This window comes from Dipodomys merriami, unplaced genomic scaffold (genome assembly GCF_024711535.1).
Source record: "Dipodomys merriami isolate MVZ:Mamm:240054 unplaced genomic scaffold, mDipMer1.0.p SCAF_730, whole genome shotgun sequence".
NCBI lineage: Eukaryota > Metazoa > Chordata > Mammalia > Rodentia > Heteromyidae > Dipodomys > Dipodomys merriami.
In genome coordinates this window covers 498,800-512,879 of record NW_027206325.1, presented here as the reverse complement: position 1 = coordinate 512,879, position 14,080 = coordinate 498,800, and the positions used below count along the sequence as shown (strand labels likewise).

General features: G+C 51.6%; 1 protein-coding gene across 2 annotated transcripts in view; it reads left to right on the top strand.

Annotated features, from left to right (window-relative positions):
* The first annotated feature begins 274 nt into the window (after positions 1-274).
* Anos1 (anosmin 1) overlaps positions 275-14,080 on the top strand; it is a 40,781-nt gene continuing 26,975 nt past the window's right edge. Inside the window, exons 1-5 of one of the 2 annotated variants that reach the window (XM_070009291.1) lie at positions 275-609; positions 3,972-4,194; positions 7,501-7,685; positions 10,481-10,610; positions 12,813-13,003. In XM_070009291.1, the coding sequence (XP_069865392.1) occupies positions 496-609; positions 3,972-4,194; positions 7,501-7,685; positions 10,481-10,610; positions 12,813-13,003 (843 nt within the window). In that variant the 5' untranslated portion in view covers positions 275-495. The remainder of the gene's footprint in view (positions 610-3,971; positions 4,195-7,500; positions 7,686-10,480; positions 10,611-12,812; positions 13,004-14,080) is intronic. The other variant, XM_070009290.1, reaches the window with a different exon arrangement.

Genomic DNA, 14,080 nt, shown 5'->3' with positions numbered 1-14,080 from the left:
GGAAGGAAGGAAGGAAGGAAGGAAGGAAGGAGGGAAGGAAGGAAGGAGGGAAGGAAGGAGGGAAGGAAGGAAGGAAGGAAGGAGGGAAGGAAGGAAGGAAGGAAGGAAGGAAGGAAGGAAGGAAGGAAGGAAGGAAGGAGGGAAGGAAGGAAGGAGGGAAGGAAGGAGGGAAGGAAGGAAGGAAGGAAGGAGGGAAGGAAGGAAGGAAGGAAGGAAGGAAGGAAGGAAGGAAGGAAGGAAGGAAGGAAGGAGGGAAGGAAGGAAGGAGGGAAGGAAGGAGGGAAGGAAGGAGGGAAGGAAGGAAGGAAGGAAGGAGGGAAAGAGGGACGGAATCCCTGAACATACACACACACGTGTGATAAGAAACACATGTGATATGTCACATGTACCTATAGATCCCTGGGACGTCCAGGAATGTTCTGGAAAGTTCCAGAACGTTCTTTCTGCCCAGGAACGTTCTTCTTCTCGATGATGACGACTGTGTGAAGGACATTGATGGACACGTCTGTCTGTCTGTCTGTCTGTCTGTCTGTCTGTCTGTCTCAGTGCCTTGAACCCTGTAGAGAACCCCAAGACCTGGAGGACAGTCAGTGCGTCAGTTACTGTGAGGTACATGGATGGGGGGGAAGAGGGGGGACGGGGGGGGACCCCTGATGATCAATAACGGTTATGGGAGCTGTAACGGCCGTTATTCCCTCCCTCCTTCCCTCCTTCCTTCCTTCCCCTCAATCCTTCCCCTCAATCCTTCCCTCCTTCCTTCCCTCCTTCCTTCCTTCCTTCCTTCCCTCCTTCCTTCCTTCCTTCCTTCCTTACCTCCTTCCTTCCTTCCCTCCTTCCTTCCTCCTTCCTTCCTTCCTTCCTTCCTTCCCTCCTTCCTTCCTTCCTTCCTTCCTTCCTTCCTTCCCTCTTTCCCTCCCTCCTTCCTTCCTTCCTTCCCTCCTTCCTTCCTTCCTTCCTTCCCTCCTTCCCTCCTTCCCTCCTTCCTTCCTTCCTTCCTTCCTTCCTTTCCTCCTTCCTTCCCTCCTTCCCTCCTTCCTTCCTTCCTTCCCTCTTTCCCTCCTTCCTTCCTTCCCTCCTTCCTTCCTTCCCTCCTTCCTTCCCTCCTTCCTTCCCTCCTTCCTTCCTTCCTTCCCTCCTTCCCTCCTTCCTTCCTTCCTTCCTTCCTTCCTTCCTTCCCTCCTTCCTTCCTTCCCTCCTTCCCTCCTTCCTTCCCCTCAATCCTTCCCTCCTTCCTTCCTTCCTTCCATCCTTCCTTCCCTCATTCCCTCCTTCCTTCCTTCCTTCCTTCCTTCCCCCCTTCCCTCCTTCCTTCCTTCCCTCCTTCCTTCCTTCCTTCCTTCCTTCCTTCCTTCCTTCCTTCCTTCCCTCCTTCCCCCCTTCCCTCCTTCCTTCCTTCCTTCCTTCCCTCCTTCCTTCCTTCCTTCCTTCCTTCCTTCCTTCCTTCCTTCCCTCCTTCCTTCCTTGACCTTGGAAATTGTTATTGATTTATAATTTGATTTCATACCTAATATTGATTTTATCATGTTTCTAACTTTGATTCATTTTCCCCTCTTCTCTTTGTTTGTCCTCCCCTCCCTCTGTCTGTCTGTCTGTCTGTGTCTCTGTCTCTGTCTGTCTGTGTCTCTGTCTGTCTGTCTGTGTCTGTCTGTGTCTGTCTGTGTCTGTCTGTCTGTGTCTGTCTGTCTGTGTCTGTCTCTGTATGTCTGTGTCTGTTTGTCTGTGTCTGTCTGTCTGTGTCTGTCTGTCTCTGTCTGTCTGTCTGTCTGTTTGTCTGTTTGTCTGTGTCTGTCGGTGTGTGTCCATGCCTTTCTATCTGTGTCTACCTGTGTCCCTCTGTCCATGTGTCTGTCTGTCTGTCTGTCCCTGTGTCTCTCTGGATCCTTTGGTCTGTGTGTCTGTGTCTGTGTCTCTCTGTCTGTCTCTGTGTGTCTGTCTGTGTGTCTGTGTCTGTGTCTGTCTGTCTGTGTCCCTCTGTCCATGTGTCTGTGTCCCTCTGTCTGTCTGTGTCTGTCTGTGGGTTTCTGTATCTGTCTGTCTGTCTGTCTGTGTCTGTCTCTGTGTCTGTCTGGGTCCATCTGTCTGTGTCTGTGTCTATGTCCCTCTGTCTATCTGTTTCTGTCTGTCTGTGCCTGTGTATGTCCCTGTGTCCATGTGTCTGTCTGTCTGTCTGCCTCTGTTTGTGTCCATCCGTGTCCATCTGTCTGTCCTTCTGTCCCTCCCTCTTTGTCCGTCTGTCTGTCCATGTGCATCCATCCATCCGTCTGTCCATCTGTCTGTCCATCTGTCTGTGTCTGTCTGTCCATGTCTGACTGTTTCTGTGTCTCTCTGTCCCTGTGTCTGTTTGTCCTTGTCCGTCTGTCTGTGTCCGTCCGTCCGTGTCCATCTGTCTGTCTATCTGTTCGTCTTTGTCCATCTGTCTGCATCTGTCCCTCCTTCTGTCCATCTGTCTGTTTGTGTCTCTGTGTCTGTCTGGGTCCATCTGTCCGTCCGTCTGTCCATCTGTGTGTCTGTGTCTGTCCGTGTCCATCTGTCTGTGTCTGTCTGTCCATGTCTGACTGTCTGTTTCTTTCTGTGTCTGTTTGTCCCTGTCCGTTTGTCCGTCTATGGCCGTCTGTCTGTCTGTGTCTGTCTCTGTGTGTCTGTGTGTCTGTATGTCCATCTGTCTGCCCGTCCATGTCCGTCTGTCTTTCTCTGTGTGTGTGTCTGTGTCCATGTGTCTGTCTGTCTGTCCTTCCCTTTGTCTGTCCGTACGTCTGTCCCTCCGTGTCCATCTGTCTCTCTGTGTCCGTCTGTCCATCCGTGTCTGTCCATCCGTTCATGTCTGTCTGTCCATCCGTCTGTGTCCCTGTCTGTCTGTCCGTGTCTGTCTGTCCTTCCCTCTGTCCGTCCGTCTGTGTCCGTCTGTCTGTGTGTGTCTGTCTGTGTCTGTCTGTCTGTCCGTCCATGTCTGTCTGTCCGTCTGTCTGTGTGTGTGTGTCTGTCTGTCCGTCTGTCCATCCGTGTCCGTCTGTCCGTCTGTCCGTCCGTGTGTGTCCGTCTATCCGTCTGTCCGTCTGTCTGTCCGTGTCCATCTGTGTCCATCTGTCCGTCTGTCCGTCCGTGTCCATCTGTCCATCTGTCCGTCTGTCTGTCTGTCCTTCTCAATCTGTCCGTCTGTCTGTCCGTGTCCATCCGTCTGTCCATCTGTCCATCTGTCCATCCGTGTCCGTCTGTCCGTCCGTGTCCGTCTGTCCGTCTGTGTGTGTCCGTCTGTCCGTCTGTCCGTCCGTGTCCGTCTGTCCGTCTGTCCATCCGTGTGTGTCCGTCTGTCCGTCTGTCTGTCCGTGTCCATCCGTCTGTCCATCTGTCCATCTGTCCGTCCGTGTCCGTCTGTCCGTGTGTGTGTCCGTCTGTCCGTCTGTCCGTCCGTGTCCGTCTGTCCGTCTGTCCATCCGTGTGTGTCCGTCTGTCCGTCCGTGTCCATCTGTCCGTCTGTCCGTCCGTGTCCGTCTGTCCGTCTGTCCGTCCGTGTCCGTCTGTCCATCCGTGTGTGTCCGTCTGTCCGTCTGTCCGTCCGTGTCCGTCTGTCCGTCTGTCCATCCGTGTGTGTCCATCTGTCCGTCCGTCCGTCCGTGTCCGTCTGTCTGTCCGTCCGTCCGTCCATGTCCATCTGTCCGTCTGTCCGTCCGTGTCCGTGTGTCTGTCCGTCTGTCCGTCTGTCCATCCGTCCGTGTCCGTCTGTCCGTCTGTCCGTCCGTGTCCGTCTGTCCGTCTGTCCGTCTGTCTGTCCGTGTCTGTCTGTCCGTGTCCATCTGTCCATCTGTCCGTCTGTCTGTCTGTCCTTGTCAATCTGTCCTTCTGTCTGTCCTTCCGTGTGTCCATCTGTCCATCCGTGTCCGTGTGTCTGTCCTTGTCCATCTGTCCGTCTGTCCGTCTGTCCGTGTCCCTCCCTCCGTCCGTCCGTCCCTCCGTCCCTCCGTCCGTCGGTGCAGGCGCGCTTCCCCGGCCGGGCCGGGTCGTGCGCGGGCAGCTGCGCGTTCGTGGCGCGGGCGCGGGCGGTGAAGCCGGGCTCCTGCCCCGGCCCGGCCCGGGCGCGCGGGTTCGCGGCCGCCTGCGTGCACAGCTGCGCGGCCGACGGCGACTGCGCGGGCGCCCGCAAGTGCTGCGACAACGGCTGCGGACGCACCTGCCAGGGCCCGCGCGCGCGCCTGCGAGGTGAGCGGGGAGGCGGGGGAGGATCGATCCGGGATCGATGACCGATCGCGTATCGGTGATCGATCAGATCGATCATTGATTGATTTATACCCAGTGATGGGTGATTGATCTGTGATCGATGTGTTGGTTATTGATTTATCGGGTATCGATCGGTTATCGATTATCGATCAGTTACCGATTATTGATTGATTTATACCCAGTGATGGGTGATTGAGCTGTGATCGATGTGTTGGTTATTGATCCATCGATTATCGATCGGTTATCGATTATCGATCAGGAATCGATGAGTGATTGATTTATAGCCAGTGATGGGTGATTGAGCTGTGATCGATGTGTTGGTTATTGATCCATCGGGTATCGATCGGTTATCGATTATCGATCAGTGATCGATTATTGATTGATTTATAGCCAGTGATGGGTTATTGAGCTGTGATCGATGTATACGTTATTGATCCATCGGTTATCGATTATCGATCAGTGATCGATGAGTGATAGATTTACTGGCCAGTGATGGGTTATTGATCTGTGATCGATGTATAGGTTATTGATCCATCGATTATCGATCAGTTATCGATTAGTGATCGATTAGTGATTGATTTATAGCCAGTGATGGGTGATTCATCTGTGATCGATGTATAGGTTATTGATCCGTCGGGTATCGATCGGTTATCGATTATCGATCAGTTATCGATTATTGATTGATTTACTAGCCAGTGATGGGTTATTGAGCTGTGATCGATGTATAGGTTATTGATCCATCGGGTATCGATTATCGATCAGTGATCGATTATTGATTGATTTATAGCCAGTGATGGGTGATTGAGCTGTGATCGATGTGTTGATTATTGATCCGTCGGGTATCGATCGGTTATCGATTATCGATCAGAGATCGATTATTGATTGATTTATAGCCAGTGATGGGTGATTGATCTGTGATCGATGTGTTGGTTATTGATCCATCGATTATCGATCAGTTATCGATGAGTGATAGATTTACTTGCCAATGGCGGGTGATCGACCTGTGATCGATGTATAGGTTATTGATCCATCGATTATCGATCAGTTATCGATGAGTGATAGATTTACTGGCCAGTGGCGGGTTATTGATCTGTGATCGATGTATAGGTTATTGATCCATCGGTTATCGATTATCGATCAGTGATCGATTAGTGATAGATTCACTGGCCAGTGGCGGGTTATGGACCTGTGATCGATGTATAGGTTATTGATCCATCGGTTATCGATTATCGATCAGTTATCGATGAGTGATGGATTTACTGGCCAGTAATGGATGATTAATCTGTGAACGATGTATAGGTTATTGATCCATCGGGTATCGATAGGTTATCGATTATCGATCAGTGATCGATTAGTGATAGATTTACTGGCCAGTGATGGGTTATTGATCTGTGATCGATGTATAGGTTATTGATCTATCGGGTTTCCATCGGTTATCGATCAGTGATAGATTTACGGGCCAGTAATGGGTTATTGATCTATGACCGATATATAGGTTATTGATCCATCGGGTATCGATCGGTTATCGATTATCGATCAGTTATCGATGAGTAATGAATTTGCCAGTGGCGGGTGATTGGTCTGTGATCGATGTATAGGTTATTGATCCATCGGGTATCGATTATCGATCACTTATTGATGAGTGATGGATTTACTGGCCACTGATGGGTTATTGGTCTGTGATCAATGTATAGGTTATTGATCTATCGGGTATCGATCGGTGATCGATTCGTGATCGGTTTGAGTCATTGATGACTTACCGATTACTTGATCGATCAGGAATCGATTATCGATCAGTTATCGATTAGTGATTGATTTATAGGCCAGTGGCGGGTTATGGACCTGTGATCGATGTATAGGTTATTGATCTATCGGGTATCGATGGGTGATCGATTCGTGATCGGTTTATGAGTCATTGATGACTTACCGATTACTTGATCGATCAGGTATCGATTATCGATCACGTATCGATTAGTGATTGATTTATTGCCAGTGATAGGTTATTGACCTGTGATCGATGTATAGGTTATTGATCCATCAGGTATCGATCGGTGATCGATTCGTGATCGGTTTATGAGTCATTGATGACTTACCGATTACTTGATCGGTCAAGTATCGATTATCGATCACGTATCGATTAGTGATTGATTTATTGCCAGTGACAGGTTATTGACCTGTGATCGATGTATAGGTTATTGATCCATCGGGTATCGATCGGTGATCGATTCGTGATCGGTTTATGAGTCATTGATGACTTACCGATTACTTGATCGGTCAAGTATCGATTATCGATCACGTATCGATTAGTGATTGATTTATTGCCAGTGACAGATTATTGACCTGTGATCGATGTATAGATTATTGATCTATCGGGTATCGATCAGTGATCAATTCGTGATCGGTTCATGAGTCATTGATGACTTACCGATTACTTGATCGATCAGGTATCGATTATCGATCAGTGATCGATTAGTGATTGATTTATGAGTCATTGGTGACTTACCGACTAATTGATGTATCAGGTATCGATTGTCGATCAGTTATCGATTAGTGATTGATTTATTGGCCCGCGATGGGTTACTGATCTGTGATCGATGTATGGGTGACTGATCTCTCAGGGAATCGATTGGTTATCGATTATCAATCGGTTATCGATCGATCGGGTATCTATTTATCGATTATCAATTAGTTATCGATTTATTCATCATTGGCTCTTGCCAATCGCTTATTGATCGATTATCAATCGGATATCGATTTGTAGGTTATCGATTTATAGGTTATCGACCAGTTTTCGATTTATTCGTCATTGGCTATCGCATGATCGGTTATTTATCGATTATCGACTGGTTATCAATTATCGATTATTAGTCATTGGTTACTTGTCGATTTATTGATTATCGACCAATCGGGTATCAATTTATGGATGATCGATTAGTTATCGATTTATCCGTCATTAGTTATTGCGTTATCGGTTACTGATCGATTATCGATTGGTGATAGATTTATCTGGTATCGAATGATGATCGAGTGATCGGTTATCGATTTATCGATTATCAATGATCAATTTGGTCATCATTGGCTATTGCATTATGGGATATTTATCTGTTATCGATCGGTTATCGACTTATCGGGTATCTATTTATAGGTTATCGATTGTTATTGATTTATCCGTCACTGGCTATCGCATTAGCGGTTAATTGATTATCGATTGGTGATCGATTATCGATCAGTTATCGATCGGATATCGATTTCTGATTGATAATCGATGCCTCGCCCGCTGCTCCCCAGGCGTCCCCACGAGGCCCAGGCAGGAGCTGAGGTTCCGCGAGTTCGAGTCCGGGCGGCTGGAGCTGCGCTGGTCGTCCAGGTCCAACGCGTCCCTCGAACCCGTGGTCTACGTGGTGCAGCGTCGCTGGAACCGCGGGATCCACCCCAGCGAGGACGAGGCCACGCCGTGGCGGACGGTCACCCAGGTGAGACCCCGAAAACCCCGGGGGGGAAATCCAAGATGGCGGCCTGGGCTTCCTCATTTCACCCAGAACCCGACTCCCGCCATCCACGACCATTGGGAGACCCATTGCTCACATCCAACATGGCGCCCTGGACCTCTTCATTTCGTACAAACTAGTCTCCCAAGCCTGGAAAACCCATTGTTCAAATCCAAGATGGCGCCCTGGACCTCTTGATTTCACCCAAACTGCACTCCCGCCATCCACGACCATTGGGAGACCCATTGCTCACATCCAACTTGGCGCCCTGGACCTCTTCATTTCGTACAAACTAGTCTCCCAAGCCTGGAAAACCCATTGTTCAAATCCAAGATGGCGCCCTGGACCTCTTGATTTCACCCAAACTGGACTCCCGCCATCCACGACCATTGGGAGACCCATTGCTCACATCCAACATGGCGCCCTGGACCTCTTCATTTCGTACAAACTAGTCTCCCAAGCCTGGAAAACCCATTGTTCATATCCAAGATGGCGCCCTGGACCTCTTGATTTCACCCAAACTGGACTCCCGCCATCCACGACCATTGGGAGACCCATTGCTCACATCCAACTTGGCGCCCTGGACCTGTTCCTTCCCCCCAAACTGGACTCCCAACCCTGGAAAGCCCATTGTTCAAATCCAAGATGGCGCCCCGGACTTCTTCACTCACCCACGACCATTGGGAGACCCATTGCTCACATCCAACATGGCTCCCTGGTCCTGTTCCTTCCCCCCAAACTGGACTCCCAACCCTGGAAAACCGTTTGTTCAAATCCAAGATGGCCCCTGGACCTCCTCATTTCACCCAGAACCCGACTCCCGCCATCCACGACCATTGGGAGACCCATTGCTCACATCCAACATGGCGCCCTGGACCTGTTCCTTCCCCCCAAACTGGTCTCCCAAGCCTGGAAAACCCATTGTTCAAATCCAATATGGCACCCTGGACTTCTTCACTCACCCACGACCATTGGAAGACCCATTGCTCACATCCAACATGGCGTCCTAGACCTGTTCCTTCCCCCCAAAGCGGATTCCCAACCCTGGAAAACCCATTGTACAAATCCAATATGGCGCCCTGGACTTCTTCACTCACCCACGACCATTGGGAGACCCAGTGCTCACATCCAACATGGCGCCCTGGACCTGTTCCTTCCCCCCAAACTGGTCTCCAAACCCTGGAAAACCCATTGTTCAAATCCAATATGGCGCCCTGGACTTCTTCACTTACCCACGACCATTGGGAGACCCATTGCTCACATCCAACATGGCGCCCTAGACCTGTTCCTTCCCCCCAAAGCGGAGTCCCAACCCTGGAAAACCCATTGTTCAAATCCAAGATGGCGCCCTGGACCTCCTCATTTCACCCAGAACCCGACTCCCGCCATCCACGACCATTGAAAGATCCATTGCTCACATCCAACATGGCGCCCTGGACCTGTTCCTTCCCCCCAAAGCGGATTCCCAACCCTGGAAAACCCATTGTACAAATCCAATATGGCGCCCTGGACTTCTTCACTCACCCACGACCATTGGGAGACCCATTGCTCACATCCAACATGGCTCCCTGGTCCTGTTCCTTCCCCCCAAACTGGACTCCCAACCCTGGAAAACCGTTTGTTCAAATCCAAGATGGCCCCTGGACCTCCTCATTTCACCCAGAACCCGACTCCCGCCATCCACGACCATTGGGAGACCCATTGCTCACATCCAACATGGCGCCCTGGACCTGTTCCTTCCCCCCAAACTGGTCTCCCAAGCCTGGAAAACCCATTGTTCAAATCCAAGATGGCGCCATGGACCTCCTCATTTCACCCAGAACCCGACTCCCGCCATCCACGACCGTTGGGAGACCCATTTGGTCACATCCAACATGGCGCCCTAGACCTGTTCCTTCCCCCCAAAGCGGATTCCCAACCCTGGAAAACCCATTGTTCAAATCAAATATGGCGCCCTGGACTTCTTCACTCACCCACGACCATTGGGAGACCCATTGCTCACATCCAAGATGGCACCCTGGACCTGTTCCTTCCCCCCAAACTGAACTCCCAACCCTGGAAAACCCATTGTTCAAATTCAAGATGGCGCCCTGGACCTCCTCATTTCACCCAGAACCCAACTCTCGTCATCCACGACCGTTGGGAGACCCATTGCTCACATCCAACATGGCACCCTGGACCTGTCCCTTCCCCCCAAAGCAGATTCCCAACCCTGGAAAACCCATTGTTCAAATCCAAGATGGCGCCCTGGACTTCTTCACTCACCGAAGACCATTGGGAGACCCATTGCTCACATCCAAGATGGCACCCTGGACCTGTTCCTTCCCCCCAAAGCGGATTCCCAACCCTGGAAAACCCATTGTTCAAATCCAATATGGCGCCCTGGACTTCTTCGCTCACCGAAGACCATTGGGAGACCCATTGCTCACATCCAACATGGCGCCCTGGACCTGTTCCTTCCCCCCAAACTGGTCTCCCAACCCTAGAAAACCCTTTGTTCAAATCCAAGATGGCGCCATGGACCTCCTCATTTCACCCAGAACCCGACTCCCGCCATCCACGACCATTGGGAGACCCATTGCTCACATCCAACATGGCGCCCTGGACCTGTCCCTTCCCCCCAAAGCAGATTCCCAACCCTGGAAAACCCATTGTTCAAATCCAAGATGGCGCCAGGCGGAAATCCACCTGTCAGCCATGGACACACTCTGTGTTTCCTTTTCCTTCCTTCATTTCCTCTTTAGTCTTTCATTTCCTTTCATTCCTTTTCCTCCCCGCAGACCACCGAGGAGCGCACCCAGCTGGACGACATCCGGGCCACTCGCTGGTACCAGTTCCGGGTCGCAGCTGTCAACGTGCACGGCACGCGGGGATTCACCGCCCCCAGCAAGCACTTCCGGTCCTCCCGAGGTCAGAGGGGTCGTGACCCTGGACAGGGGTGGGGGGGGAAGGAAGGAGGGAAGAAAGGAAGGAAGGAAGGAAGGAAGGAAGGAAGGAAGGAGGGAAGGTAGGAAGGAAGGAAGGAAGGAAGGAAGGAAGGAAGGAAGGAAGGAAGGAAGGAAAGAGGGAAGGAAGGAAGGAAGGAGGGAAGGAAGGAGGGAAGGAGGGAAGGAAGTAAGGAGGGAAGGAAGGAAGGAAGGAAGGAAGGAAGGAAGGAAGGAAGGAAGGAAGGAGGGAAGGTAGGAAGGAAGGAAGGAAGGAAGGAAGGAAGGAAGGAAGGAAGGAAGGAGGGAAGGAAGGAGGGAAGGAGGGAAGGAAGTAAGGAGGGAAGGAAGGAAGGAAGGAAGGAGGGAAGGAAGGAAGGAAGGAAGGAGGGAAGGAAGGAAGGAAGGAAAGAGGGAAGGAAGGAAGGAGGGAAGGAAGGAGGGAAGGAAGGAAGGAAGGAAGGAGGGAAGGAAGGAAGGAAGGAAAGAGGGAAGGAAGGAAGGAGGGAAGGAAGGAAAGAGGGAAGGAAGGAAGGAGGGAAGGAAGGAGGGAAGGATTGGAAGGAAGGAAGGAAGGGAGGGAAGGAAGGAAGGAAGGAAGGAAGGAGGGAGGGAAGGAAGGAAGGAAAGAGGGAAGGAAGGAAGGAAGGAGGGAAGGAAGGAAGGAAAGAGGGAAGGAGGGAAGGAAGGAAGGAAGGAGGGAAGGATTGGAAGGAAGGAAGGAAGGAAGGAAGGAAGGAAGGAAGGAGGGAAGGAAGGAAGGAAGGAGGGAAGGAAGGAGGGAGGGAAGGAAGGAAGGAAGGAGGGAAGGACTGAAGGGAAGGAGGGAAGGAAGGAAGGAGAGAAGGAAGGATGGATTGGAAGGAAGGAAGGAGGGGAGGAAGGGTGGATTGGAAGGAAGGAAGGAAGGATGCATTGGAAGGAAGGAAGGATGGATTGGAAAGAAGGAAGGAAGGAGGGAAGGATTGAAGGGAAGGAAGGAGGGAAGGATGGAGGAAGGGAAGGAAGGAAGAGAGGAATGATGGAAAGAAGGAAGGAGGGAAGGAAGGAAGGAAGGAGGGAAGGACTGAAGGGAAGGAGGGAAGGAAGGAAGGAGAGAAGGAAGGAAGGAAGGAAGGAGGGAAGGATTGAAGGGAAGGAGGGAAGGAAGGAAGGAGAGAAGGAAGGATGGATTGGAAGGAAGGAAGGAAGGATGGATTGGAAGGAAGGCAGGAAGGAAGGAGGGAAGGATTGAAGGGAAGGAGGGAAGGAAGGAAGGAGAGAAGGAAGGATGGATTGGAAGGAAGGAAGGAAGGATGGATTGGAAGGAAGGAAGGAGGGAAGGAAGGAAGGAAGGAAGGAGGGAAGGAGGGAAGGAAGGATTGAGGGGAAGGAAGGAAGGAGGGAAGGAAGGATGGATTGGAAGGAAGGAAGGAAGGAAAGAGGGAAGGAAGGAAGGAAGGAAGGAAGGAAGGAAAGAGGGAAGGAAAGAAGGAAGGAAGGAAGGAAAGAGGGAAGGAAGGAAGGAAGGAGGGAAGGAAGGAAGGAAGGGAAGGAAGGAAGGAAGGAAGGAGGGAAGGACTGAAGGGAAGGAGGGAAGGAAGGAAGGAGAGAAGGAAGGATGGATTGGAAGGAAGGAAGGAGGGGAGGAAGGGTGGATTGGAAGGAAGGAAGGAAGGATGCATTGGAAGGAAGGAAGGATGGATTGGAAAGAAGGAAGGAAGGAGGGAAGGATTGAAGGGAAGGAAGGAGGGAAGGATGGAGGAAGGGAAGGAAGGAAGAGAGGAATGATGGAAAGAAGGAAGGAGGGAAGGAAGGAAGGAAGGAGGGAAGGACTGAAGGGAAGGAGGGAAGGAAGGAAGGAGAGAAGGAAGGAAGGAAGGAAGGAGGGAAGGATTGAAGGGAAGGAAGGAAGGAAGGAAGGAGGGAAGGAGGGAAGGAAGGAGGGAAGGATTGAAGGGAAGGAAGGAGGGAAGGATGGAGGGAAGAAAGGAAGGAGGGAAGGAAGGAGGGTTGGATGGAGGGAAGGAAGGAAGAAAGGAGGGAAGGAAGGATTGGAAAGGAAGGAATGATGGAGGGAAGGGAGGAAGGGAAGAGTGGAAGGAAGGAAGAGAAGGAAGGAGGGAAAGAAGGAAGGAAGGAAGGAGTGCAGGCCAGCCCCTCCCCTTGGTGACCCCGTGGCTGACCCTTGACCCCCTCCTTCCTGCAGCCCCGTCCCCTCCCCCCGCCCCCTCTGATCTGCGCGTGGCCCACGTTGCGTGGAGTGACGATGGCAGCGTGGCCGTGACCCTGGCGTGGACACCGCCCCTTGACCCCGACCTCCCCGTCCACCACTACAAGGTCACCTGGAGCTGGACGGACGGCGGGACCCAGAGCAAGCGCAGGACAACCACTGAAGGGGTAAGTCGAGGCACGGGGAGGGGGGGACAGGACAGGTCCAGGAGGAGGAAGATGACGGGTGGGGTAAGTCAAGGAAGGAGGGAAGGAAGGAAAGAAGGAAGGAAGGAGGGAGGGAGGGAAGGAAGGAAGGAAGGAAGGAAGGAAGGAGGGAAGGAAGGAAGGAGGGAGGGAAGGAAGGAAGGAGGGAAGGAAGGAGGGAAGGAAGGAAGGAAGGAAGGAAGGAGGGAGGGAAGGAAGGAGGGAAGGAAGGAGGGAGGGAAGGAAGGAAGGAAGGAAGGAAGGAAGGAAGGAAGGAAGGAGGGAGGGAAGGAAGGAAGGAGGGAAGGAAGGAGGGAAGGAAGGAGGGAAGGAAGGAAGGAAGGAAGGAGGGAAGGAAGGAAAGAAGGAAGGAAGGAAGGAAGGAAGGAAGGAGGGAAGGAAGGAAGGATTGAGGGGAAGGAAGGAAGGAAGGAAGGAGGGAAGGAAGGAAAGAGGGAAGGAAGGAAGAAAGGAAGGAAGGAAGGAAGGAAGGAAGGATTGAGGGGAAGGAAGGAGGGACGGAGGGAAGGAAGGAAGGAGGGAGGGAAGGAAGGAAGGATTGAGGGGGAAGGAAGGAAGGAACGACGGAAGGAAGGAGGGAAGGAAGGAAGGAAGGAAGGACGGAAGGAGGAAGGGATTAGAGAGAAGGAAGGGAAGGAAGAAAGGATACAAGTAGTGAAGAAAGGTAGTAGGAAGGAAGGAAGGAGGGAAAGAGGGATGGAAGGGAGGGAAGCAAGGAAGATAAGAAGTAAGGAAGGAAGGAGAATTAGGGAAGGATTAAACAGAAGGAAGGATGGATGGATGGATGGGAGTAAAGGAAGGAAGGAGGGAAAGAAAGATGGAAGGGAGGGAGGGAAGGGAAGAAGAGAAGTAGGGAAGGAAGTAGGGAAAGATTGGAGGGTAGGAAGGAAGAATTGGAGGGAAGGAAGGGAGGATGGATGGATTGGAAAAAAGGAAGGAAAGGAGGGAAGGAAGAAGAGAAAGAAGAAAGAAGGTTGTAGGAAGGAAGGAAGGAGGGAAGGAGATGGAAGGAAGGAAGGAGAAAGGGAAAGAAGGAAG